The sequence below is a fragment of the Zalophus californianus genome, chromosome 15, assembly GCF_009762305.2.
Source record: "Zalophus californianus isolate mZalCal1 chromosome 15, mZalCal1.pri.v2, whole genome shotgun sequence".
Lineage (NCBI taxonomy): Eukaryota > Metazoa > Chordata > Mammalia > Carnivora > Otariidae > Zalophus > Zalophus californianus.
Window position 1 is genome coordinate 71721086 of NC_045609.1, and position 25481 is coordinate 71746566.

The 25481-nt window shown below is 42.7% G+C and overlaps 1 protein-coding gene across 10 annotated transcripts in view; it reads left to right on the top strand.

The window, feature by feature from the left end:
- The window catches only part of PLEKHS1 (pleckstrin homology domain containing S1), a 31033-nt gene extending 8689 nt beyond the window's left edge, over positions 1-22344 (top strand). For 3 of the 10 annotated variants that reach the window (XM_027597040.1, XM_027597038.1, XM_027597039.1), the window contains exons 3-14: positions 796-842; positions 7460-7548; positions 7660-7766; positions 8588-8722; positions 10276-10351; positions 11235-11354; positions 13283-13405; positions 14502-14608; positions 15299-15505; positions 16216-16317; positions 17494-17629; positions 20064-22344. In XM_027597040.1, the coding sequence (XP_027452841.1) occupies positions 815-842; positions 7460-7548; positions 7660-7766; positions 8588-8722; positions 10276-10351; positions 11235-11354; positions 13283-13405; positions 14502-14608; positions 15299-15505; positions 16216-16317; positions 17494-17629; positions 20064-20243 (1410 nt within the window). In that variant the 5' untranslated portion in view covers positions 796-814 and the 3' untranslated portion in view covers positions 20244-22344. The other 7 variants (XM_027597044.1, XM_027597042.1, XM_027597045.1 and 4 more) reach the window with 7 other exon arrangements.
- Positions 22345-25481: the final 3137 nt, after the last annotated feature.

The following is a 25481-nucleotide window of genomic DNA, read 5'->3' on the forward strand; positions in this document are numbered from 1 at the left end:
ATATTTTGCATGTTATAGGTATTATTTATAACATGCAAAATATGTATAGAGGGCCCTTTGCCTCCTCCCATTTTCCTGGGACTGCCCTGGCACTGCCCTGCTTGATGCTACCCTCTCTTTTGAGAGTTACTCTGATCACCAACACATGCCTGGTTGCAAAGATCTGCCCTGCCCCGAGGCCCTTTCCTCTGTGGGATCCCCCTTCTCGCAGGGCCCCACGGTGGTCAAGGGATCCCGGCACAGCTGCCAGGAAAGAGCTCCAGCTCCCCAAGTCAGTTTCACCCCAGAGCCGGGCAGGCTCCTGAGACAGCTTAAGAACACGACTATGCCCAGGTCCTTGCTCTTCAGTTTCCCTCTGGAGAAAGCAAGTTCCTGGCATGGAGGAGGGCTTATCCTATGCTTGCTCCTGGCTAGACATGCTTTCTCAGCTGCACTGGGTCCATAGCCTCCTGCCCTCTGCCCTGTTGTTGTCTCTCCTCCTCGGTGCTGTCTCCCCCAGGAGCTTTGTTGTCAGAGCCCCTTACGGAGCAGGAGCAGAGAAAGTCCAGGGAACATGGCTCTTTCCGTCGTGCTAGCAACACCTCCACAGAACTGCCACTTGGTGAACACAAGTTGCTTGTATGTGTCCTTGTTACTGTGGCGACTATCAGCCTTAGGGGCAGAATGGAAAGTGGGAGGCTGATAACCCATCGCAGCAACATTCGCGGGCACCACCCCGATGCTCCACGACTGAGTGGCTAATCAGTGAAGCACACTTGTTTGAGGACTAACTGGCGTTTAACTTCCTTTTGACAGATGAGAACAGCCAGCCATAATGGAACCCAAACCTCAGAAGAGTCCAGGTACCCAGGGGGTATTCTCTCTGAAGTAAAAAACTTTGTTAAAAACGACGAACAATTCTGGTCAAGCTAACCAGGATACAGAAGACAGTTTTAGTGAGACTAAGGCAGAAAATCATTCTGGAACAATGATTCTTGGTATGGAGAGTGTGGTAGGGGCTGTTGGATTCGGTTAATTATTCTGTAAGAGCTCACCTATCCGGAAATTTGACATTTTCTGATTTTCATTAACCAAATGTTCCATCTGTTGCTTGGAGATGGTACTAAAACAGATAATAGCCCAGAGAAGACTGAAGAGTATTTCGTAATTTGGTAGGAAATTCTCACTGAGAAATCGCCTAAATTGTTATTAGAGAGGTAGCTCGAGGTTTATTATTCAAAGGTCCTTGTTCTCGTTGACATAGTTCATTGCAGGTGGGTAGTTAGGAAAGCAGAGGGTAGGATGAAATAATTTAGAAAGCAAATTGTCCAATTCAATTTAAAAAATAGTTTTGAATATCTATTCAAAGCACCTATTATTAGTAAAGTCACGGTGCTTCATATTGCAGAGAATATACAGATTGAGTTATAGAGTCATTGCTCTCCGTGAGTTTACAAATTTTGTTGGGAAGTTAAGTGAAACACATGTGAGTAACTGTATTGAGAAGCTAAGATAAGCACAAATAATCAGGGTTTGATAGGAATCAGAAGTGCAAAATGTTTTGGGAACCTAGGGAAGAGCATACAAGTAGTTGTGGGAATCCAGAGAGATTTTATGGGAAGGCATCTAAGCTGGACCCTAAAAGATGTGTAGGGTTTTAAAAGAGATTGGAAAAGAGCACATCTCAGCAGAGAGGGATGGCATGAACAAAGCAATGCATGGGTTAGAGGCAGGGTGTGTCAGAGCACAATGCGTGTAGAAAGTAGGGGAGAGTAGAGGATGAAGCCGTGGCACTCTGCTGCGCCCCGTCTTGACCTCACATGACCCGGAATCCTTGAAAAGGCTTTTGAGCAAGAGAAAGGGGTCATTAGATTTGCATTTTAGGCTGGTCATATTTTTTTGAAATAGCTTTGTGCGGTGCACATGACATACAATTAACTGCACAAATGTAAAATGTACAGTCTGGTAAGTTTTGGTATGTGGATATGCCTGGGAAACCATCACCACAATCAAGATAATGAACATATGCATCACTCCCAAAAGTTTTCTGTTACTGATTTCCAATTTGATTCCATTACGTTCTGAAAATATACTTTGTAAACCTTGGATCCTTTCAGATGTATTGAGACTGGTTTTATGGCCCAGAATATGACCTGTTGGGTACATGTTGCATGTGCCCTTGAGAAGCGTGTTCATTCTGCTCTTGTTGAGTGTTCTATAAATGTCAATCAGATCGAGTTTGTTGATAGTGTTGTCCAAGTCCACTGTACCTTTATGATTTTCTGCCTATTTTTTCTATCAGTTATGGAGAGAGGGGTATTGAAATCCCTGACTATAATTATGGATTTGTCTATTTCTCTGTGATGTTCTATCAGTTTTTGCTTCATGTATGTTGAAGCTCTGTTATTAGGTACATAAATGTGTAGGATTGTTATGTCCTCTTGATTAATTGACCCCTTTATCATTATAAAAAGATCCTTATCCCTGGTAATATTTTTTTGCTTTAATTTTAATTATTTTTTGCTTTAATATAGCCAGCCCAGCTTTCTTTGGACTGTTGTTGGCATAGTATGTCCTTTTTCTGACCTTTTATTTATAACCTATTTGTGCCTTTGTATTTGAAATACGTTTCTTGTAAGTATCATACAGTTGGGTCTTGCTTTTTTATCTAATCTGACATCTCTGTCTTTTAATTGGTTTAAGACAATTTATGCCTAATGTGATTATTGATATGATCAGGTTTGAGTCTATCATAGTGTTATTTTCTATTTATCTCATTTTTTTCTTTGTTCACCTTTTTCCTCGTTTTCATCCTTTTTTGAATTAATTGAGTACTTCTATGATACTATTTATCTCCTTTCTTGGCTTATTAATTATAACTATTTGTTCTGTTATTTTAGTGGTTCCCTTAGGGCTAATAGTGTATATCTTTAACATATCAAGTCTATCTTATTACAAGTGATATTATACCAATTCACATATTATAGAAGAATTTTACAAAAGTATACTTCTATTTTCCCTTCCTGGCCTTCATGCATTTTACTTATTGAAATTGTATTTTTCTTACACATATGCTATAATCTGCACAACATATTGTTAGTATTTTTGTTTGAACAATCAATTGAAGTTTTAAATGTTTTAAATAGTAAGAAGACAACTCAAATAAATATTTACCCTTGCAGTTACCATTCAGTGTTCTTCCTTCACTTATATAAATTCAGATTTCCAGGGGCACCTGGGTGGCTCAATCAGTTAAGCATCTGCCTTCAGCTTGGGTCATGATCCTGGGGTCCTGGGATTGAGCCCCACATTGGGCTCCCTGCTCACTAGGAAGTCAGCTTCTCCCTCTCCCCAGCCCCTGCTCATGCTCTCTCTCTCTCTCTCAAATAAATAAATAAAATCATAAAATAAAATAAAAAACAATCATTACCATAAAAAATATTCAGATTTCCACTGGTATCATTTTTTTTTTCCAGCCAGAGGACTTCCTTTAATGTTTCTTGTAACGCAGGCCTCCTGTTGATGAATGCCTTTAGCTTTTGTATGTCTGAAAAATGTCTTGAAATTGCCTTTATTTTAAAGATATTTTTGCCGCATTTAGAAATCTAGAATGACTGTTTTTCTTTCGGTACTTTTAAATATGTTGTTCCACTGGTTTTTTGCTTGCATTGTTTCTGATGAGAAATCTAATGTCTTACGTATGTTTTTTTTTCCCTTCTGCATACATATTCCAAACACCACCCCCCCACACACACTGGCTGATTTTAAGGTTTTTTCCTTTATCACTGGTTTTGAGCAATTTGATTACGATGTGTTTTAGTGTAGTTTTCTTCATGTACCTTGTGTTTGGGGTTCCTGATCTACTTGGATCTGTGGGTTTATTAATTTTCTTTAAATTTATAAACTTTTCAGCTTAATTTCTTCAGATGCTTTTCTGTCTACCTTCCCCACTTAGGGATTTCATTACTTGTCTAGTAGGCCACTTGAAATTATCCCGTGGTGCCCTGGTGCTCTTTTAATGTTTTTTGATTCTCTTTTCACTCCGCATTTATGTTGATAGTCCCTATTACTTGTCTTCCCGTGCACTAAACCTGCGATTAATGCTATTTACCCTGCGTTTTTGTCTGTTTGTTGCTGAGGCATTGTAGTTTTCACCTTTAGACATTCACTTTGGATCTTTTTTATATCATCCATATCACTACCTAATTTCTTCAGTCTATAAAATACAGTTATAGTGACTGTTCCTATGGCTTTCTCTGCTCATTCGAACATCTGTGTCAGTTCTAGGCCCATTTCAATAAATTATCTTCCTAATTATGGGTCATGTTTTTCCTGCCTCTTTGCATGTTTGGTAGTTTTTGATTGGTTACCGGACATTGAAAATTTGACCTTGTTGGGTGCTGCATATTTTTGTATTTCTACAAATCTTGAGCTTTGTTCTGGGATGCAATTAAGTTTTTTGGAAACAATTTGATCCTTTTAAGGCTTTCTTTATGATGTGTTAGGTGGATCTGGAGCAGGCCCTGGCCCAGAGATAATTATCCCTCACTACTGAGGCAAGACCTCTCTGAGTACCCTACCCAGTGTCTTGCCAGTCTTACCAGTCTGGCTGGAAGGAACAGGTAATTCTTCTGGTTCTGTGTGAGTACCAGACATTGTTCCCTCTAATCTTTTCTAATGGTACTTTCTCTGGCCTTGGGTAGTTTCCTCACACTGATATATTGATTAAGACTCTTGAATACTTAAGAAGAACCTTATGCATGTTTCTGTGATTCTTTCTGTGTGCAGTTCTTTCTTCTCTAGCACTCTATCCTATGAACTCTAGTGCCTTGATCTCCCTGAACTCTTAGCTCTGTCTCCTCAACTCGGGAGCCCACCTGGTTCCACCTCAGTTCCCCTTTCCAGTGCTATAGCCTGGAATCTCTCTCAAGGGAATTGTAGGGCCCACCTTGATTGTTTCCTGTCTCTTAGGGATCAGTGACTTTCGTTCCCCATGCTCAGCGTCTTGAAAACCACTATTTTATATATTCTGTCTGGTAAGCCCAGTCCCTGTTATTCTGTCTTTGCCCAAAATGCTAGATCAGTCAGAGTCGGTGTTTAGTCTCAGGGGTATGTCAAGGATGGATTTGAAGATGTCAAGACTGGAATTAGGGGGTCAAACTGGACAGCTACTGAAACAATACAGTGAAAAACATATAAAGGTCTCAAATTCACATGATTTGAAACATACTGAAACGTTTGAAGGTCTTGAAGGCAGTGCAGGTAAGAACAGAGAAATAGGGATGGATCCCAGAAGTATTCGGGAAGTGAAAATAGGCATGATTTAGTCATTGACTGGCCATAAGGCTGGTGGAAGGGTGAGAGTTGAGGTGCTTCCTCAGCATCAGTTCTGGAGAAAACAGTGCCATTGCCACGGTCAACAAACACCGTCAGTTTCTGTGCCTTGGATCTGGTAGTCAGTGTGAATACTGGGGACACCCTGGGAATGCCCAAACTGGGCGACGTCTTCACAGATATTTACTTTACTTTCAGATTATGCTAACTGTAGGGGCACCTGGGTGGCTCAGCCAGTTGAGCATCTGATGCTTGATTTCAGTTCTGGTCATGATCTCAGGGTCATGAGATCGAGTCCCATGCCTGGCTCCATGCTGGGTGTGGACCCTACTTGAGATTCTCTCTCCCTCTCCCTCTGCCCCTCCCCTCTTAAAAAAAAAGATTCTGCTAATTGTATACAATGTTATCAGAGACTTCTAAGACCACATTTTCATAAAATATCTATGTCTGTTGAACCCTCTAAATTTAATACCACCAAAGAGCACCTATGTTATAGGCAGATGAGAGACTGGTTTATTCTGCAAATGATAAAGGCTAAAATTTCCTCTATTATTAATAATAGCTACTCTTCAGTGAGCCTCACTGTGTGCCGGGCCCAGTCCTGAGAGGTTTCCGTGCATTAACTCCTTCAGTCCTCACCACAAATCTGTAAGATCAGTGCCATTGTCTCCATTTTACGATGAGGAAACAGGGAGACTTAGTGACCCAAGGTGCACTATAAATACTTGTTCAGTAAATAAATCTGTGACTTTTGTCCAAGGCCATGCAGTGGTTTTAAAGAGGAGCTAATGGCAATATTGTTTCCTTCTATTTTTCTTTTCCTTTTCCTGTGTGTGTGTGTGTGTATGTGTGTGTGTGTGTGTGTGTGTGTGTGTGTGTGTGTGTGTGTGTGTGAAGGGATGAGTGGTGGGGAGCAGGCTGATTTGCTGCAGAGGGAGGAGAAGGAGGCAAGGTGAGGACAGCTGCCTAAGAATTACTAGAGTCTAGTAATTACTAGACTCTAGTAAGAAGCTAAAAAAGCGCACCTGGCTGGCTTGGTTGGAAGAGCATGTGACTCTTGATCCCAGGGTCATGAGTTTAAGTTGGATGTAGAGATTACTTAAATAAATAAACTTAAAAAAATGTTAAAAAGGGGGCGCCTGGGTGGCTCAGTTGGTTAAGCATCTGCCTGCAGCTCAGTCATGATCACAGGGTCCTGGGATTGAGTCCCACATCGGGCTCCTTGCTCAACAGGGAGCCTGCTTCTCCCTCTGCCCCTCCCCCCTCTCATGCTCCCACTCCCTCTCACTCTCTCTCTCAAATGAATACCTAAAATCTTAAAAAAAACTATTCTAAAACAATGTTTTAAAAAAAGAATCACTAAAAAACTAATGGTGTATGTATGGTGATTAACATAACAATAAAAAATTAAAAAAAAAAGAATCACTAGATAGACTGCAGCATAATGTCCCCATCAGCTGTGCTACCTAAGCCTGATTCTGGGTTTCCACTTAATAAAAAAGCTCTAACTCTTTAGTAAAGGCTGTCTTTTATAAAACCATGGGCAAACTAGAACTAACAGACTGGATGGGAAAGCAAAACGAAGCTCTTTTTTTTTTAAATAAATTTTATTTTAACAACATTGCATTTTTCTAGATAATGAAAGTAGTGCAGATTTCTTGAAGACATTTTTGAAAATACAGAAAAAAAGCCCCTATAAATTTCCATACTTACTGAGAAGCAGTTAACATTTTGGAAAACTTGTGATTTAACCACTTTGCCACCTCATTTTCAATAGCAGGTGGTTTTGCTTTTGTTTGTTAAGCCAAGGCAAGGCAGAATTATCCTGCTCCACTGGCTGGTTCTTCAGTGAGAGTAGAGACAAACCCTTGCTCACAGCTGGCGAGCCAGCAACATGCCCCTAGATGCTAGAGCTAGACATTAAGGAGCTTCTACATGTCATCTGAAGGAAGGTCCTGACTGTGGACGAAATAAGAACACTCTTGGTCCTTCGGCTTCTTTGTTTTCCTGGCCTATTATAGATGTTCTTTCCCATCACTGAATAAGTTGAAGACCTTTCCAGAAGTAAACAGTGTTTTCCAATTGAAGCAGTTCTTTTCCAAACTTTACAGGGAACAAACTGAGTCTGTTCACTTTCTTTTATTAGGCAAACAATTTACATTTTATTATGAAAATGAAGTCTGCAAACAAGATTACTTTATTAAATCACCACCTCCTCAGCTTTTCTTCTCTGCTGTAAGTATTCACCATGATTTAACAGGCCTCCCACCAGGCTTATGAACATTTTTAAAATCCTTTCTCTTCCTCTGAGATTTAACTAAGATGAAAAATGTTTTCATTTTTCAGTCCTCTTGGAAAAAGCGGTTTTTCATTCTTTCAAAGAGTGGGGAAAGGAGCCTGCGTCTTTCCTACTACAAAGACCAACATCGTCGAGGGTCCATTGAAATTGACCGGTGTGTATCCAATTGAGAAAACGTTTATAGCAGCAAATATTAACAAGGTGCATACAAATAAAAATTTAAATCATTGACTGAAAGAACCAAAGACTTCACACTCAGCAATACCTGTTGCTGAAAAGAAGCTAAAATGAGGAACATTTTTGAGTAAAAACATAACTAAATACGTGTTTTGTATTGTATACTATAGTTCATAAATTATTAATTAATAAGCATCTAGTTACAAAAGATTTTGATTCACTTCACTTATGGATGAGGGCAGATAAAATCATCATTTCATAAAGCCAAGATGGATTTTTTTTTTAAGATTTTATTTATTTATTTGACAGAGAGAGATAGCAAGACCAGGAACACAAGCAGGTGGAGTGGGAGAGGGAGAAGCAGGCTTCCCGCCGAGCAGGGAATCAGATGCAGGGCTCGATCCCAGGACCCCGGGATCATGACCTGAGGTGAAGGCAGACGCTTAACGACTGAGCCACACAGGCGCCCCAAAGCCAAGATGGATTTTTAAAAAGTATTTAGATTGGCTCTTTTTGTCTTCTCTTTAAGAAATTACATACAAAAAAGAAAATTAGAAAACATGATACTTTGTAGAACAAAGACTCCAACTGAAAAAAGAATTTTTGAATTAAGTTTGAGGCTGAACAAAGTATTTTCAATCAGTGTTGAACCAGATCTAAACTTATTTTCTAAAATTATCGGACAGTTTCCAAAATATTGATCAAGCAGATCTAAATTTTATTCAGTTTGAATCCTAATATGAAACACTAGTCTTCGTGTTTGAATCTGTTTAATACTTCGTGTTCTATATCTGACAGAAATTCCAGTGTAGAAGTTGGCATAAGTGGCCGTGAAAAAATGCAGTCTGTACATAAGATGTTTAAATGCCGCCCTGATGAGGTGATGTCCATCCGAACCACTAACAGAGAATACTTCCTCATTGCTCAGGACAGGTAAGTCGCAAATTAGCACAGAATGTTTCCCATGTGCACAATAAAAAATAGACACACAGACAAATAAAACATTTTAAACCAATAAACAACATACTTTGAACAGAAGCCCATGGCCACACCCTTCAAGCCCATCTTGATAGTCTTCCTTATTAGTGAAAATATCTTGAAAAATCCCAGTATTTGTTTCCTAGGGTGGCCATATCAAAGTATCCCAAGCTGGGTGTCTTAGAACAACAGAGATGTATTATCTCACTGTTCTGGAGGCTAGGTATCTGAAATCAGGGTATCCCAGGGCCATGCTCCCTCTGAAGTCCTAGGGAAGGTCTGTTCCAGGTCTCTCTCTTTAGCTTCTGGTAGTTCCTGGGCTTGTGGCGGCAGAACTGTAAGGTTCACACAGCATTCTCCCTGGGTACGTGTCTCTACATCCAAACTTTTTGTAAGGACACTTGTTTTATTGGATTAGGAGGCCAGTATGACGTCATCTGAGCTAAGTACATCTACAAAAACCCAGCCCGATTTCTAAGTAAGGTTCCATCCTGGGTACTGGGGGTTGGGCCTTCAACATCCAAATTTTGAGGGGACACAATTCAACCCATAACCCTATCACCATCACCCCAGATGCACTTCATGTAAAAGGACCCAATACACAGGGATGCCTGGGTGGCTCAGTCAGTTCAGCATCTGACTCTTAATTTCGGTCAGGTCGTGATCTCATGGGTTGTGGGAATGAGCTCCCTGCTCAGTGGGGAGTCTGCTTGTCTCCCTCTCCCTCTGCCTCCCCCCCAGCTCTCTCCCTCTCTTAAATAAATAAATAAATCTTAAAAAAAATAATCAATTCACAAACATCTGTACAAGCTACCTATGTTAGGGAGGGGCAGTGCTCATCCCTAAGGGGGGTGTTCAGTTTTTAAGAGGGGCTCCTGGTGCTAGCAAAGTGCCTAATGGATCCTTTATAGATGATTATCTGCTTGGCAGAGAGGCCAAGGTCAGGGGAGGGAGCTGTGAGAGGAGGTAGCGAATGCTAACGCCAAAGTATGAAGAACCTTGATCTGTTGCAGAGGAAGCCCAAGGCAAAAAGCTTTCTTTTTACATTGTCATGAAAAGTCAATAGAAAAGAAGATGTGATTTATATAAATTCATTCAAACCCATTCTTCATAAACACATGCCTTCCCCCAAGGGGTGGCATACCTGGATAGCTCCACAAAAGTGGTGCTGACAGGTTAAGGGGCTCGCTTAAGAACACAAAAGAAATCAGTGTCAAAGCCAAGAGCTCCAAACCTATGATTATTACTGTTATTTTCCAGTGTTCTTCCCATTTCCCTGAGCTCTCCTCACGGAGGTGGCGTGAATATTAATTCTAGTGTGCAAGTGTGGAGGTGGTGAGGAGCCAGTGGGTCATTTAAGCAACTTCGGGAAAAAAAAAATCTTAATTTCCCTGGTACCTGCTCCCACTGCCTGTTCCAACCTTAATAAAAGAACCCTTCCCTGGTTCAAAAGGAGTACAGGTGCTATTGTGGCCATGCACCAGCTGCCAGTTTATTCCTATCAACAGGGAGAAGATTAAAGACTGGGTCAGCTTCGTGTCATCATTCTGCCACCATGGAGAGCCAGCACGCCACAATCCAGAGGTGACTCTACATCACTAATAAAATAACAGGGCACGCAAGCACACCCTCTTTAACAAGGAAACAATGGTAGCTTTTTCTGTTCCTCCTTAGCAACTGGCACTAATCCAAGGAATAAATACAGGAGAGAATGTACATCCTTGTTATTTCTATGATTAACAATAGGAAAAAAATACTTTTGTGTTTTGCAAGACACCCAAAATACAGACACATCAAATGTTCATTACTGGGGTCAGAGGACTGTGGCATTTTTTCAAGAGTAGCCAAAACTAGAGTATTCTCCATCATTGTTACGCAAGGTGCATAAAACGGCTACCTTTTGAATGATGACGTCTAGGGTGGTTTCTATAAAAATGCTTCTCCTATCTCTTGCATTTTCAATGTAATACCTCTTTAATGTAAAGGCTAGTAGCTTTAAGTTTTTCATTTACTTCCCAAGAACCTTCGCTAATTTACAGAAGTCCTTTCTTAGGGCAGACCTCTTTAAATGAAACTCAGTCTCCAGGTATTGTTTTGACATGTTTTCTAAGTTGTTCGATGCTGACAAAGAAAGCAGAGGCCAAGGAAGAGGGAAAGCGAGGCATGTCTATGAGTAGATTCAAATGATTAGAGCCAAGGGGCAGGGTGCAGAGGGGTACAGCCTTGAAAAGATGGGTGGAGGGAAACACAGGACCTCTGAAGGCCAGGCGGAGAGTCCGCAAGGGTTTGGAAACAGGTGAGAGGCACAATTACATCGATTACATTGTGTCTTAGTGACAGAAGGCTGGCTGGGGGTACAAATGTTTGTGGTAAAAGACTGGAGGCAGGAAGCCCAGCCGGGAGGCTGTTGTTTATTTCTAGGTAAGAGATCAATCGTGCCCTGATTGCAATATTCCTTTTCCGTAAGCAGGAGAAATTCAAACTGTGTGGTAAAAGGCCCTCCTCCGAACCCAGCCCTCTCCTTGGTCCTTCCAGCACATCAGAGGCTATCGGCCCCACCACACCAAGAAACAGTCTTCCAGACATGGTAATCAGACTTACATCTCTCTCTCAGGACGCCTTGCCTGGGGGTTAGCTGATGTTTCAAAAGTCTTACCAATGTATCTGACACCTTCCTCTAGGCCTAACCCACCATAAGAATGATTCTTAGCCCTAGTGTTGATCTTAGGTTTAGTCTGTTTCTTATACCACAATGAGCCTTACTGCTTGCCCTGCCTACCTCGAAAGGTGTTCATTCATTCTGGGTGCTCCTCACCCTGCATCCGGGTATGTGGGGTGGAGACCCCTCCAGCTAACTAAAAGCCTGGCTGCCAACCTGTCCTCTCTTTCACACAGAGGGCACAGAGTACCTCTGTAAAAAGATTCCTGAAACACCACTTGGTTTTCTGCCATACCATCTATACAGATTCTGAGGTAAAATCAAGGTTCTTATTAATAAATTTCCTTCATTTACCCAGATCAGTCTTGCTTCCCTGTGTGTGTGTGTGTGTGTGTGTGTGTGTGTGTGTGTGTGTGTGATTCCATCTTTCTTTCTAATGAAATCCATTTGAGGAAAAAAATACATCTGGCCCTTGAAAGTGATTTGTGATTATACTCTCTGGCTGTCTCAGATTTGCAATCTTCCGAAGTTTGGATAAGTGGGCTCAGTAGTTGTTTGTTTGCTTTTTCTTCTGCCATGGATACCATTTTGTCCTTTAGAGATGTAACCATTGACTTTCCCTACTCCCTGTGTACCAAGCACATCTTAATATGGCATAACCTCCTGTTTTATCTAGTTGGGAGCTCTCCAACTATTTTAAAAGCTTTTCTATAGCAGATCAAAATCACAAAGGCCAAACACCTCATTTGGTATTTGTAGGAAATGGGTTGCAAAATATAACTCTTTTCAGTAAATACCTCTTGTTTTTCACTCACGATACACCTTCTCCCTAAAGATAACATTGCTGGTTGTCTTGCCTTTTCACACGCTGTATTCCAATTCAGTTAAGAGTACCACCTGCCTTGTTGGGGTTTGTTGTCGTCAAAATTAAGTGGAAAGCCTTCTTCATCCCCAGCTCAGCATGGTCTGGCTTCATGATCTTGGCGCTAGGGAAATGGACACAGTTGAAAGGATTATGCTTTTTAAAATCACTTTCCTTCAAGGACTTCTTAGAACACATTCAAGATCTTTTCAAAACCCCCTGCTCTCAGGCATTGTTCTTAGAAGAATTAAGTTGTGCTTATAGCAATTTTCCTGCCATGCAAAGCAGCTACTTTAGTAGAGTATCTTGTATCTACCAGGGAGGGAAGGCAGCAATTGGTTGAACCTACATTACCTTGAAGACTGTAATTCATACTATCACATGATCAACATTAGCAAATTGCATTGCTATGGAAACAATAGAAGTATGTGAGCAGAACACAAAAGAAGAACATTGAGCAGGAAGAGGAAAGGTGTGGTGCCTTGACCGTGGGCTAATTACCTTCTCAGATGACGCTGGGTGAAAACTAGTAGGTGGGGATGGGGGCCTCTGTGGCAGAGCTTAGTGCCTCAGAATACTACCCCCCACCCCCGCCAGAGTGAACCACTTGTTCTGAGTTACAGATCCCAATGGTAGAGAAAAGCCTGAAAGATGGGCTTATATTTTTTTTATATCATCAAGGTGACCCAGACACAACAGGCAAATCCAACTGGTGTGGGCTTCTTCATGTAACCTTGGAAGATCCTCCGATCTTCCGAGCAACCCAATTAATCTATTATGGTTTCCAAGCAACCCAATTAATCTATTATGGCTTCCAGCAACCCAATTAATCTATTATGGCTTTTCCAGAGAGCATATGGTTTAATTCTGTCCCCTGCAAAAAGAAGAAAGAAAGAAAGAAAGAAAGAAAGAAAGAAAGAAAGAAAGAAAGAAAGAAAGAAAGAAAGAAAGAAAGAAAGAAAAGAATTAATTCTGTCTTCATCTCTTTATTCAGCATTTAATGGAAAAAAATTCTCCAGGACTCAGACAAGCCCATTTACTACGTTATTTCTCGTCAGAGACTACTGAAGATACAGAAGAGAGTCATTATATTAGTCCTCAAAGTATTCTTTTAGAGGTAAGCCCTTCCATCCATTAATCCTTCATTCCTTGTACAAATATTTGCTGGTCCCCAGCTGCATGCTCTTCCTGAGGTACTAGGCTGGGTTTGGTGGAACAGAGCAATGAATCAGGCTCAGGTGATGTGCTCACAGAGTAGACACTTGAATAGGAGGTGCCACAATACCAGACAGAAAGGGTTCCATGCTGAGGAGAGATGCTTACAAAATGCATGGAGTGCATGAGGGAAGGAAGGCAGGGGAGGTAATTCCAAGAGAGAAGACCAACTAAAACGAAACTAGTAAGGCTGATAGAACAAAGCTAAAAGGCCATTGAAAAAAAGACTCCCTCCCCAAATTAAGTGCAAAACTGTGCAGGAGAAGTTCAAAGAAGGAGGAGATTGGGCGAAGGCTGAGGTGGTCAGAGGGGGCTGTGGGACCTCGCAAAGCCTGAACACAGCTTCGTCAAGCCAGAGGGCAAGGGGTACTCCAGGTGAAGCAAGGGCCATGAAAGCTGGCTCTGGAAGACCACCATTCATAGGGGAGCAGCAGAAAGACTGGCTTGACTGGAATGAATTTTTCCAATTATGGGTTCATGATTAATCTGTTAGGCAGGCAGCTAAAAGCCCTCAGGGTTTTTGAGCAACCATTCCCCCAAATGACTTAGTTGTGAGGGGCTAGTGGAGAGCCTCCTGGGGGGCAATATTTTCTAGGACCTTTGCAGCCCTTTGCAGCCACTTGGTTAGCCTGTGAGCAGAGTAGCCTGAGGACAGCTCTGTGTTGTGTGGGAGTCTGACCCAGCCAGGTGACATGATTCTAAAGTAGCACCAGTTGGGAAAAAGTTCATATCATTAAGTGCTTAGTGATGAAACAGAAAAATAAATAGCAATTTAGTCCAATAAAACACTGTATTGGGAGCATGGGGGAATCCAGGAGGTGAAAACAGACTTTGAGTCAGAGAAGCTTTACTGGTTCAGTCTCCTAGAATGAGCACCACTATTCATTCAGTGCTGGATGTACTTACTATTTCAGGACCCAGAACCATCATGGAAGGGGTAAAGAGGCACCTGGCTATTGGTAGACTTGCATTCTTATGTCTATTCCTCTTGTCTATAGTTGGATACTTTTGTTGCTTCCAATGATTCTGGTGAATCTGCTGAAGCTGATAGTCCAGACCAGTTCTCCAAGACAACTGAGGATCACTACATGTCAATGAAATCCTGGTATGTAAAATTGCCATGTTCTTTTTTTTTTTTTTAAGATTTTATTTATTTATTTGTCAGAGAGAGAGACAGAGCACAAGCAGGAGAGCGGCAGGCAGAGGGAGAAGCAGGCTCCCACCGAGCAGGGAGCCCGATGCGGGACTCGATCCCAGGATCCTGGGATCATGACCTGAGCCGAAGGCAGCCGCTTAACCAACTGAGCCACCCAGGCATCCCAAATTGCCATGTTCTTAAAACTGATTTTTAACTAATGCACTTTTATAGAACAATTACTGTTGATATATTAATTCAAAATTATTACCATAGACCAAGTTCACCATATTATTCCAATAATCTCAAAACAAGAAGAAGTGAGAATGATTTCTCTAACACTTGAAAACCATTTAGTGACTGCCTCAGACCATATTCTGTCTCCTGGGGAACTGATTTTCTATTCTGAATTTATGTCTCACACTCTCCCTTCTGTGTTCCAAGTCCTCCCAATGTAAAGAGTTATTTTGACGCCATTTCCACCTTCAGAAGGAAAGTTTGTCAAATTTGATTCTAAGTGTGATTCTGAGGGTTAGGCATACTTGAAGACCTTGTTAGTATTCACATGGCTCCTAGCTACTGAAATCTGATTCATACACCATAGAAAGTTATACATAGATTTGCTGAAAAAGGGTATTATGTTAATTTCTTATACCATAGTTTTTTCAGAGAGACATCCCACGAGACTGCTGATAGCGAAAAGGAATCCCAGGCCCTTCCAGAGAGCCAGAATAGCGGGCTTCACTTGCAAGAACAAGATTCACAAAGTGACTCTTGTCTTCCACCTGCCAATATGGAAGCACAGACCACGAATGACAAAAAGCGGTCGGCCTCACTTACTGTTGTGCAATTATCTATACTAATCAAGTAAAGTTCTAATTTCTAAACCTCTGTGGGCTCTTAGAGCAAGGCAGCCTTCCTTTTTTACTTAGAATTCAAATTTTAAAGTAGTTCCTAAAAATCTCCAAGTTAGCCAACATTTCGACCAGCTTCCCCTTCTCACTGATGTGGTAGCCAAGGACAGTGAGTAACAGAGCTGGAAGCAAAGTGGTCCCCTGGGCTCTGGGTAGCATTTTCAATTATTGCTAAAAATTCTCCCTTGGCTAGTGTTTCAGGCCCTAGAACTTTGGATCACGCTGAACTAGGTAGTGTGTCCCCCCCATGTCTACAGTTAAAATTATGGTCACACAAGTTGTATGATGTTTGGTTATAGAATAGGAGGGGGACGTTTAGGTTTTAAGTGATGACAAAATATTTGATGAGATTGTTCTCCATTTTCACTCTTTCCATTGTCATCTTCTATGGGATCATTTCCAGTGGAGAAATGAGCAGATGGACGTGATATATAATCAACTTAGTCCATTTTGTACTCACTGTCTGCCATCCACTACCACATTCCAAGAGGGGTGGGGAGGGCATCAGTGAGTAACTTAAATTCATATTCTCCAAATTTGGGGGACAATCTTTAACTGGAAAATACCATCTTAGATGTAGGAGGCCAAAGTCTACTCAGGAAGTCCAGTTCAGAGCCAGAAGCAGTGGCCTGATGTGACTTTTACAAACATTTTATCTCATAGTAACATCCCTGATGAAGGCCAAGTGGAGAAATTAGATGTGTTCCTTTCTCCTTCCGACATCATCAATTATCTTACTCTCATAGAAGCCGCAGGACAGATATGGTAGGTTGAAGATCTGAGGGTTCTTGATTATAAGTGGGGTTGGAAGATAGGGAGACAACAATTTTATCTTGAAACTCCGTATGTGGCAAAACAAAGAGTTTGGACAGTGGTGTTGCTTATATCACCAAAGGTCTTTGGTTGCAGCAGAAATAAGGGTGTAGCTGTTGGAGCATCAGCTGGGAGGTGGGTTGCGCATAGGAGGACCCAAAAGTCCAATAAGCAGCAAGTCTCCGATACTTTGAAGGTAAGGAAAAGCAGGAAGGAACAGGTATGGTCCAAGGAAATCATCCCCAATCACTGAGCAATGACTACTGTATAAATGAATGAAGTTCTTGAAGTCACCAAGAATCTAAGGTCTAAAAGAAAAGGTGGACCAAGGTCAAAGACTTCCAGACACCTCTTGTCAGGGACAGACACAAGGGAGAGAATTTTCTTAAAGTCAGCACTGTTTATTTGGCTCTGTATCCCTTTAAGAACTTTGCAATTTATTTTGGTGGAAGATTACATTTTTACAAGGGAAGGAAGTCCTTTAAGGTAAAGGGATGACAACTTCTGTAAGAGGACAGGAAACACAATCTTCCACTTTTCCAAATTTCCTACAATCTCAGAGATTCAATAAATACTTGACTGAAACTGTAGACTTCTCTGTGCCTGAGTTTGCTCATTCCTCAATTTATTTATTGTTCCTTAGATAGTCATTGTATAATCATCATATGCTCCCTTTCAATAAATAATTATTAAACATCTTCTGTTTACTTGGAGTTGTGTGGCTATAATTTTTTTGGGGGGGGTAAGGTAGTGCTATACTTCTGGGGTCTCATAGCCTGGTGAAAAAGACAGCCACATAAACAAGCAAATGTAAAATGCATGTGATTTAAATATACCATAAGTGGGTGTTCCCACTGTGCAATAGAAGCCCAGGGGCAGGGAGGGTCATTAAAGGAAGAGGAATGAAGGAGGCCCGTGTAGAGACGGTATGATCAGAATTGGTTTTGGAAGAAGGGCTGGGGTCCAACAGTAGTGACAGACGAGAGAATATTCCAACGGAAAATGGAGTTTGTCTGCTTCAGATGCGGTGCAACATAGGTGAAGAAGCTGGTGACAGTAATGAGGGAAGGCCAATGTGTCCTGCAAGCACAGTCTCACACTTGTGTTGAATGTTATGTCCCCTTGCAGTGTGGCTCAGTGGCAAGGCCCCCTGCGCCTGGGATGCTTATTCTTTCACGGAGATCATCTTTTGGCCGTGAATGACCTGAAGCCCCACGACCTGGACGAGGCCTCCTTGTTTCTCAGCCGGTCTGTCCAGAAGGAGGTGAGTCTTGCTGACCGGCCCTAGACAGGAATAAGATCAAGGTCTCCAGAGGAATCTGAACAGTACATGCAAATACATGCAAATAACAGAATGTTGTTTTAGAAGCTTTTCAAAATTGCTTCATATAAAATAGGTATTTGGAGAGGCCCCCGGGGTAGGAGACCAAACATCAGGGTCCAGGACCTCAGACAGAGCATGAGGTGGTGGAAGGAGCTTGCAAGGGAATCACGTTGGCTCAGGGTGTGTGTTGCATTTCCTTTAGACAATCTGTGCCTCAGCTTTCCTTTCTGCAAAATTGGGGGTAACGCTAATACTTGTTGGAGAATTAACTGTGATAATATGTGTCACATTCTTACAAATGGGACTAGGCACTCCTTAGCGTTTATTGCTTTTGCTTCTCCCAGTATTGGCTGGGGAACATTGGCCAGGGTCAGCTTTTTTACTCTTTGGACTCCTCATCTCAGAAATTGGCCTCGTCATACCTTCCTCACGGAGTTATTGGAAGAATTAAACAAAACATGTGAGTGTGTATTAACGATGTATGTTTTCAAAGGGCTCTCCACGGCTCTGCCTGTGGGTACCGGCTCAGCGGGGTGAATTCCTTCCCTGGCCTATGTTTATTTCTAACACGCCACATGACCTTGGGAAAATCACTTTCTCTCTGGGCTTCAGCTTTGTCTGTCTACAGTAAGATCGTTGGTTTTCAACCTGTGCTTCTTGAGCCCCCTAAGAGACAGGGACTTGAGGAAGAGGTGAGGAAGGGGACAGTATATGAGACTTCAACAAGAATGATCTACATTTATCATTTATCTGCTTTCTACGTTGGCTCTGTTAGCTCTCCCAGAAGAAATATTTCCTTGGCTTACAATTCCTGAAAACCACTATGCTAGATGATCTCTCCAATTTCTTCCAGCTCTGAGGGTTTATGATTCTATAGGTCTTATCTCTGCATTACATAGTAACCTTGTTGGTTAAACAAATGGTGCTATGCGTATTCTCTAAATGGGGAAAGCCAGCAAGGATGATGAATTGTCTAAGGGACATAACTAGTTAGTGGCAAGGCAAAGACTTTTTCCTTCATTCAGTCATTCATTCACTATTTATTGAACACCTCTTATATGCTGGATCTTGGGCTAAGTCCCAGAGCTACATAAATGGCCTCAGCCCAAGCTTAAGGAGCCCAAATATTATGGATCAAATAGGCATGTTATGTGCTAGTTACGATACAGTGTGTGCCCTAAGATGTGAACAGAGGGCCATGGGAACAGACAGAAAAAAGCAGTAAATGTGTATGCGGAAGGCTTGAAAGGTGGCTCAGAGAAGGTAGTGTCTGGCTTGGGTTTTGAAAATCGGGTAGGAGTTTGGAAAAGAAGTAGATGTCAGGGGCTCAGACCAACAATCAGGTGACTATAGTATATATCCTCTGCCAGAAACCTACCCTGGGGCCAGGCGTTCAATATAATCTTCTGAAAGTTACCAAACAACATTCTGACCCAGAGATCCAGGCATTAGCTCTGAAGCCAAAAAAAAAAAAAAGGATTTTTGCCCGGGAGCAAATTCAGGACCTCCCCCTGGGCACTGCTGACTTCGGTGTATCAAGACCACCCTTCTAGACTGTCGAGTCTCTTGCATGGGAGGGGACAATAGCATCTCTCCTGATTCTGCCTGTCCCTTTCTATAGGCTAACAGTTAGGGGTGTTTGCCCACATGGTTATCTGGGAGATCAAAAACTTCTACTTTCCCATTCCCCCACCTCCAATCCTGACTATTGTTTATGTTAAGACGGATGTCCAGTTCTTTTTAAAAATTCAAATAGGGAAAAGAATGTTGGAAGAAGGGAGATATGAACAAAAGGAGGGGCAGCCAAGGGCTCTAATTGTTTTAGAGCGTTTGGACCGATCACATCTACTTTCCCTCCTGTTGCGCCGCAGCTGAGAGACAAGGAGGTTGGCTTGGGAACGGGGAAGGGACAGCGAGAGGAGACCATGTGAGAGTTTAAGAGAAGGGGGAGAAGGGGTATGTGTTAAAAAAAAAAAAAAAAAAAAAGGAGGAGATGCTAGATGATGACGGGAGAGACACATCAAACTTCAATTTCCCCCTGATCTTGTCCGGGGCTGGTTTTGTATGGTTTCATCCGGATATTCTAGTTTCGAGAGGCTTTTACTTCCTGATACAACTGGGCCCCTCAGGCCTCATCAGCACTCCCTGGAAGCTACCCTAAAGGCTCAGGCTGGTGGCCGCCAGAGAATAAAAATCCACCCTCCACCTGAAGAAGATACAAGTCATCCTGACTTCCTCTGGCCCAGATTTTGTGGTTCACCATAGGGTTTTTCTTCAAAACCAGCTTCAAAGGGTGTTGATGAGGACAGACTGAGAACAAACAACCGTAAGGATAATCTTTAGTCATTTAGTTTCCCTCATACTTGTGTTTTAGAAAATAAAACTCACCATCGGCCGGATCCCAAATTCAGAGAAATTCCATGCTGTCGCCTGTACATGCCCCTTAAAAGATGAAGGTGTTGTACCTTTTCAAGTGGATAGCTCTGGATCAGGGAAGACACTGAAGAGGAGCCCAGCCATTAGAAAGAATCCGTGCAAAGGAAGTAGAGAGTAACATGCCAGGACCCACTGCAGAGGAGCAAGGATGGCCCTGGACTCTGCAGGGGCTCTGCTTCTCACCACTGTGTGTAGGATGAGGCAAGTCAGCACAGATCTCTGATTTTCTGCATCTACATCTTAATGGTGGGGATAGCTCCCCTCTCTGGCTATTGCATCAGGGATGTTGCGAGGGCCAAGGGTGGTAATGACTATGGAACACACACCTTATTATCTTTGACTTTGTCCCACACAGCACAGAGATCGGGTAAGTCTGTCATATAAAATGCACTGTGTTCTATGAGGTCATGCTCCACACAATCCCTTCTTTGTCAGGGAACATACAGTTGGAAATAAATGCTCATTCCAGGAAGGCAAGTTTCCCGAGAGATGCGATATCATATCAACCCTCCCAAACAACTCCTGCTCCTTGTCATGCCCCTGGTCCAAAATGCTGAGACAGAGCCGCCTCTTGGACTCAATAATTATCTTATTTTCTTAAGACCCAGTAACTATTCTAGAAGTCGAAGCAGTTTTAGGTCATATACAGCAAAGATCTGTTTTCTCTACAAGGAATTAAGGCAACGACTTACCACTTCTAAGTTTGAAAGGTCTTAACTAACTGACGGTAATTCATTGATCCTACAAGGCCAAAAACATCAAATCTTTTTCCATAAACAGGAAAACAGAGGCAGAGAGAGAAAGGACTAATCATATCTGGGAATGGTAGAGCATAAGGAGGCTTCAGAAAATATATCTTACCATGTTGTCATCTTGTGCCAGAAGACATCCAGGCCCCATACGTTTAATACAAACAAAACAGAAACAGACTCATAAATACAGAGAACAAACTGGTGGTTGCCAGAGAGGAGGGGGTGGGGGGACGGAGAAGGAGATTAAAAGGTACAAACTTCCAGTTATAAAATAAGGAAGTCTCAGGGATGAAAAGTGCAGGATGGGGAATAAAGTCAATAATACCGCAATAACATTGTATCGTGAGTACACTTAACTGTGGTGAGCAGAGCATAATGTACAGGATTGTTGAATCACTCTGTTGTACACCTGAAACTAATAGAACATGGTATGTCAAAAAGTAGCAACAGTAATAATATACTTCCTCTGTGGTTCCCAGTTGCATAGCCGTTTAGTGGCAGAACCAAGAATCTAAAACCAGCTCTGAGAAACAGATGTCCTGATCCTCACTTTGTATTTGGACTGAGGTTTGAAAAGACCTTCAGCAGATAGAAGACACATTCAAATACAGATCTGTTATCCAGATTGTCTAAAAATTTTTACCTACTGTTTCTTTTTTTAAGCTGGATTGAAAACTCTGCTTTCTCCCTGGTTTTATTGAAATGTAATTGACATATGGCATTGTATCAGGTCAAAGTATACAATGTAATGATCTGATGTGTGTATAGTCACCTACTGTTTCTACTTCCGGAAATCTGTCCTACAGAAATACTCAACACACAGATTGTTTTGTAATGTTCACTGTAGCATTGTGTAATAAAAAAAAAATTATTCAGGGATTGTTTAATTATGAGGACTTCATGGGATGGGATGCTCTGCAGATGTTAAATGTTCAGTTAAATGTGCAGTCACAGGAAGATGTTTACAATATAGTGAGAATGACAAAAGCAAGTTGTGGGGGGGCGCCTGGGTGGCTCAGTCGGTTAAGCTTCTGCCTTTCGGCTCAGGTCACAATCTCAGGGTCCTGGGATCGAGCCCCACATCAGGTTCCTGGCTCAGCAGGGAGCCTGCTTCTCCCTCTCCCTCTGCCACTCCCCCTGCTTGTGCTCTCTCTCAAATAAATAAATAAAATCTTTAAAAGAAAAACGCAAGTTGCAGAACAGTGGGCATGACATTGTTATATTCTTACAAAAATAAATTATTGGTATTTACATATATGTATGTGTGTATACAAAATTTCCCCAACCCTAATAAGAGAGAAATGCCTACCTCATCAGGTTGTCATGAGGTTTAAATGGGTGATGAACGGACAGCAGCTAGTACGCTGCCTGGTTCATAGTGAGCACTCAGTGCTGGTTATGAAGCTGCCGCTTTGACAATGCTGTTTTGTGCAGTAAGAATCATGAGAAGTAGGAGCAAGAATGAGCCTGTCACTTTTATTAAAAAAAAATACAAGTGTGGGTGATAAATAAATTTTATATATTTATGTAAATTTGTGTTTATTATATATATATACTTATATAAATTTATATTTGTTATATAGATGTTTTATATATTTATTTATATTTATATATTACATTTATTATATAAACACACATTTAAATACATATATTTATAATTTAGATAAATATTTATTAAAAAAATTTTTTTTTCTTAATCTTTCTAAGTAAGAAACCCAAACCACTTCAGGAAAGGAAATGCAAAACCATCAAGTTAAAACTGTCCAGCAACCAACAATGTGGGTGGATACACTGCTTTGAAGCCCAAAGGTCCTTCCGTTGTTTGGCTCAAAAGTCCACACCACAATGCTAATAGAAGCTAAAATGAGATAGATGGACAGACATTAGCCACCAGACCCTAAGCCCCTCGTGGGATGAACTAAACCCGTACTGGGCTCGCGGGACTCCTGGCACCCAGCCCAGCCTCTTCTCAGCACTCCAGTGTGAGGGCCGTGGGCCAGCTTCTGGCCGTCCCTCCCCACCTCAGGTTCTGCCTGTTGCTTAATCAGCTGGGGGGCTTGTTAAGCAGGATCCAGCTCTAGGTGCTCCTCCCACTTGAGGGCTTTGCTCCTAAAAGGAACCCTCAGAGCACATTCCAAGATCTCCCCACCCACAACCCAAGCATTCTGATTCCATAGGTCCAGGGTGGGGCCCTGGAATCCACATTCTAATGGCCACTTCCAGATGATTCGATTAGGTGGACAAGGGACACTCGGGGGATATCACCCCCAGGGTCATGGGAAGAGGCACATGTGTCTTCTGAGAGGCTGCAGGACATGGAATGAGCCCACAGTTTTCAGTAATTCTAGAAGAGGCTAATGGCGGCCACCCCTTGCCTCCTCCTCCTAAAAGAACCCTGTTCCAGAGGTAAGAAGCCCACTTTCGTTCCTTGCTCTTGGCCCCTGGGGAGTGTCCTAACCAGGGCTTGCTAGAGGTGTTGCTGTCCCGACTCTGTGCAGCCACAGGCCCTTAGATGCGGCAGGAACCCGGTGCTCGGCTGCAGGTGAAGCCATTCCTGCAGGCCGCTCCTCATCGACAGGCGTCATTCCTCTTTGCCTCCCCTCCCAGAGCTGGGCGCCAGCCACTCTCCCCAGGGATTCAACCTGGGTCCCTGCCCAGCGAGGGGCCTTTCTTCCTCCTAACAAAGGTAGTGACCCCAAGGAAAGCTGCTGACTGAACTGGCCCCAAAGTCCGGTGATCGAGGCATGTGTCCCAGACCCCAGCTTTTGGAATCCTCTCTGTCCCTGGGCTGAGAGAGCTGGAGGACAGTCTGCTGAGAGGTAGGGGCAGGTCTCCAGGCCAGGCCTCAAAAGACTTGTGCCTCATATAAATATAATTTCCCCAGAGCAGAGAGGATGGGACAGACCTCCTCACAGTGCCCACCCACCCCCAGCCACATCCACACCCGTCCTCAGGGCATAATGCCATCTGTGACCTCTTTCCTTCCAGAGCTGCCTCCGTGTTCGTTCCAGCCCGGTTCCAGGTGGATTAATGTGGGCAAAGGTGGGGCCGGGGACCGCAGAGTGATGGACCCTTGTCCCCATGGGGCAGCCCTGTTCTAGGCATACTTGCGGACGGAAGGCAGTAACAAGAATGGATTATAAGCTATTCTTGGCCATCATTTCTCAGGCCTGGTGCAGCGCTTCCGTCTTGCTGGAGAAGAAACCAGAGCCCAGACATGGAAAGAGGCTGACCTGGGCTCCCCGAGGCCCCAGGCCACGCCTCCAGCTCCCAGGCCAACAGCTTTTCTGCAGGGCCTTTGCCATCTCTCTGGGCGCTCCCTCTTCTTCATGGCCTCGCGCCTCTGGAACCGACACCAGAGGGAGTCTCTATCTTTCCACTCTGTCTCTCTGCTGGGGACACAGATGATTCAGTCAATTCTAAATAGCAGCTGGTGAGATATGCAATGAATGTGCAGGGCCAAACACATCCACCCCTACTTGAAGCTGCTGACATGTTCGCGTGGGTTCCAGGAAGGCATTTGTCGTTAGGTAGAGGGAGCCTCTGCACGCTTACATATATGTACCTGTGTGTTGAGAGAGAGAGAGACAGAGAAGACAGGTGGGAAATAACAATAATTCTTTATTTTTTTAATATATATTTTTTAAGATTTTATTTGTTTATTCATGAGAGACGGGGAGAGAGAGAGAGAGAGAGAGAGAGAGAAGCAGAGGGAGAAACAGGCTCCCAAGGAGCAGGGATCCCGATGCGGGACTCGATCCCAGGACCCCGGGATCGTGACCTGAGCCGAAGGCAGATGCTTAACCATCCGAGCCACCCAGGCGCCCAATAATTCTTTATTTTTTAAAGACTTTATCTATTTTTGTGAGAGAGAGAGAGAGGGAGCTGCACACATGAGTGACAGGGGGAGGGGCAGAAGGAGAAGCAGGCTTTCCGCCCAGCAAGGAGCCCGACGCAGGACTCGATCCCAGGACCCCAGGATCATGACCTGAGCCGAACACAGACGCTTAACCCACTGAGCCACCCAGGTGCCCAATAACAATAATTCCTTACTAAGCTGAGAAGCCCAAGCCCACAATGTCCCCCGCCCCCACCTTTCTTTTCAGGGCTGATGCCAAGTAACTTCCTCTTAGGATGATAAGGAGAATTTAAAGTATCATAAACAGGCCCAAAGAGAGAGGCCTTTCAGATTCAGAATGTGACTTAATTCAGAGTTCTTTAGTGAAGTTGAATTTCCAGATATGCAAGAAATGTGTTTTATTGGAAAAACTCTTAAAACATTTGAGTTAATGAATTCTTTGTCTAATGATCAAGGATCAGGAAGGATCTCAGAAGCCATTCTCAATACCAACTCTGGCTAGATGGTTCTGGAAAGCTAACAGTTGACATGAATCTTGCACTCACAGTACTAGACTCTGGAGCTGCCTGATTCCATAGCCACTAGCCACGTGTGACTTTTAAAATTTGAATTAATGAAAATTAAATAAAATTTAAATTGCATTTTCCAGTTCCACTAGCCACATTTGAAGTGGTCGGTAGCCCCATGTGGCAAGTGGCTGCAGTATTGAAGAGCATGGATAGAGACCATCATCACAGGAAGTCCT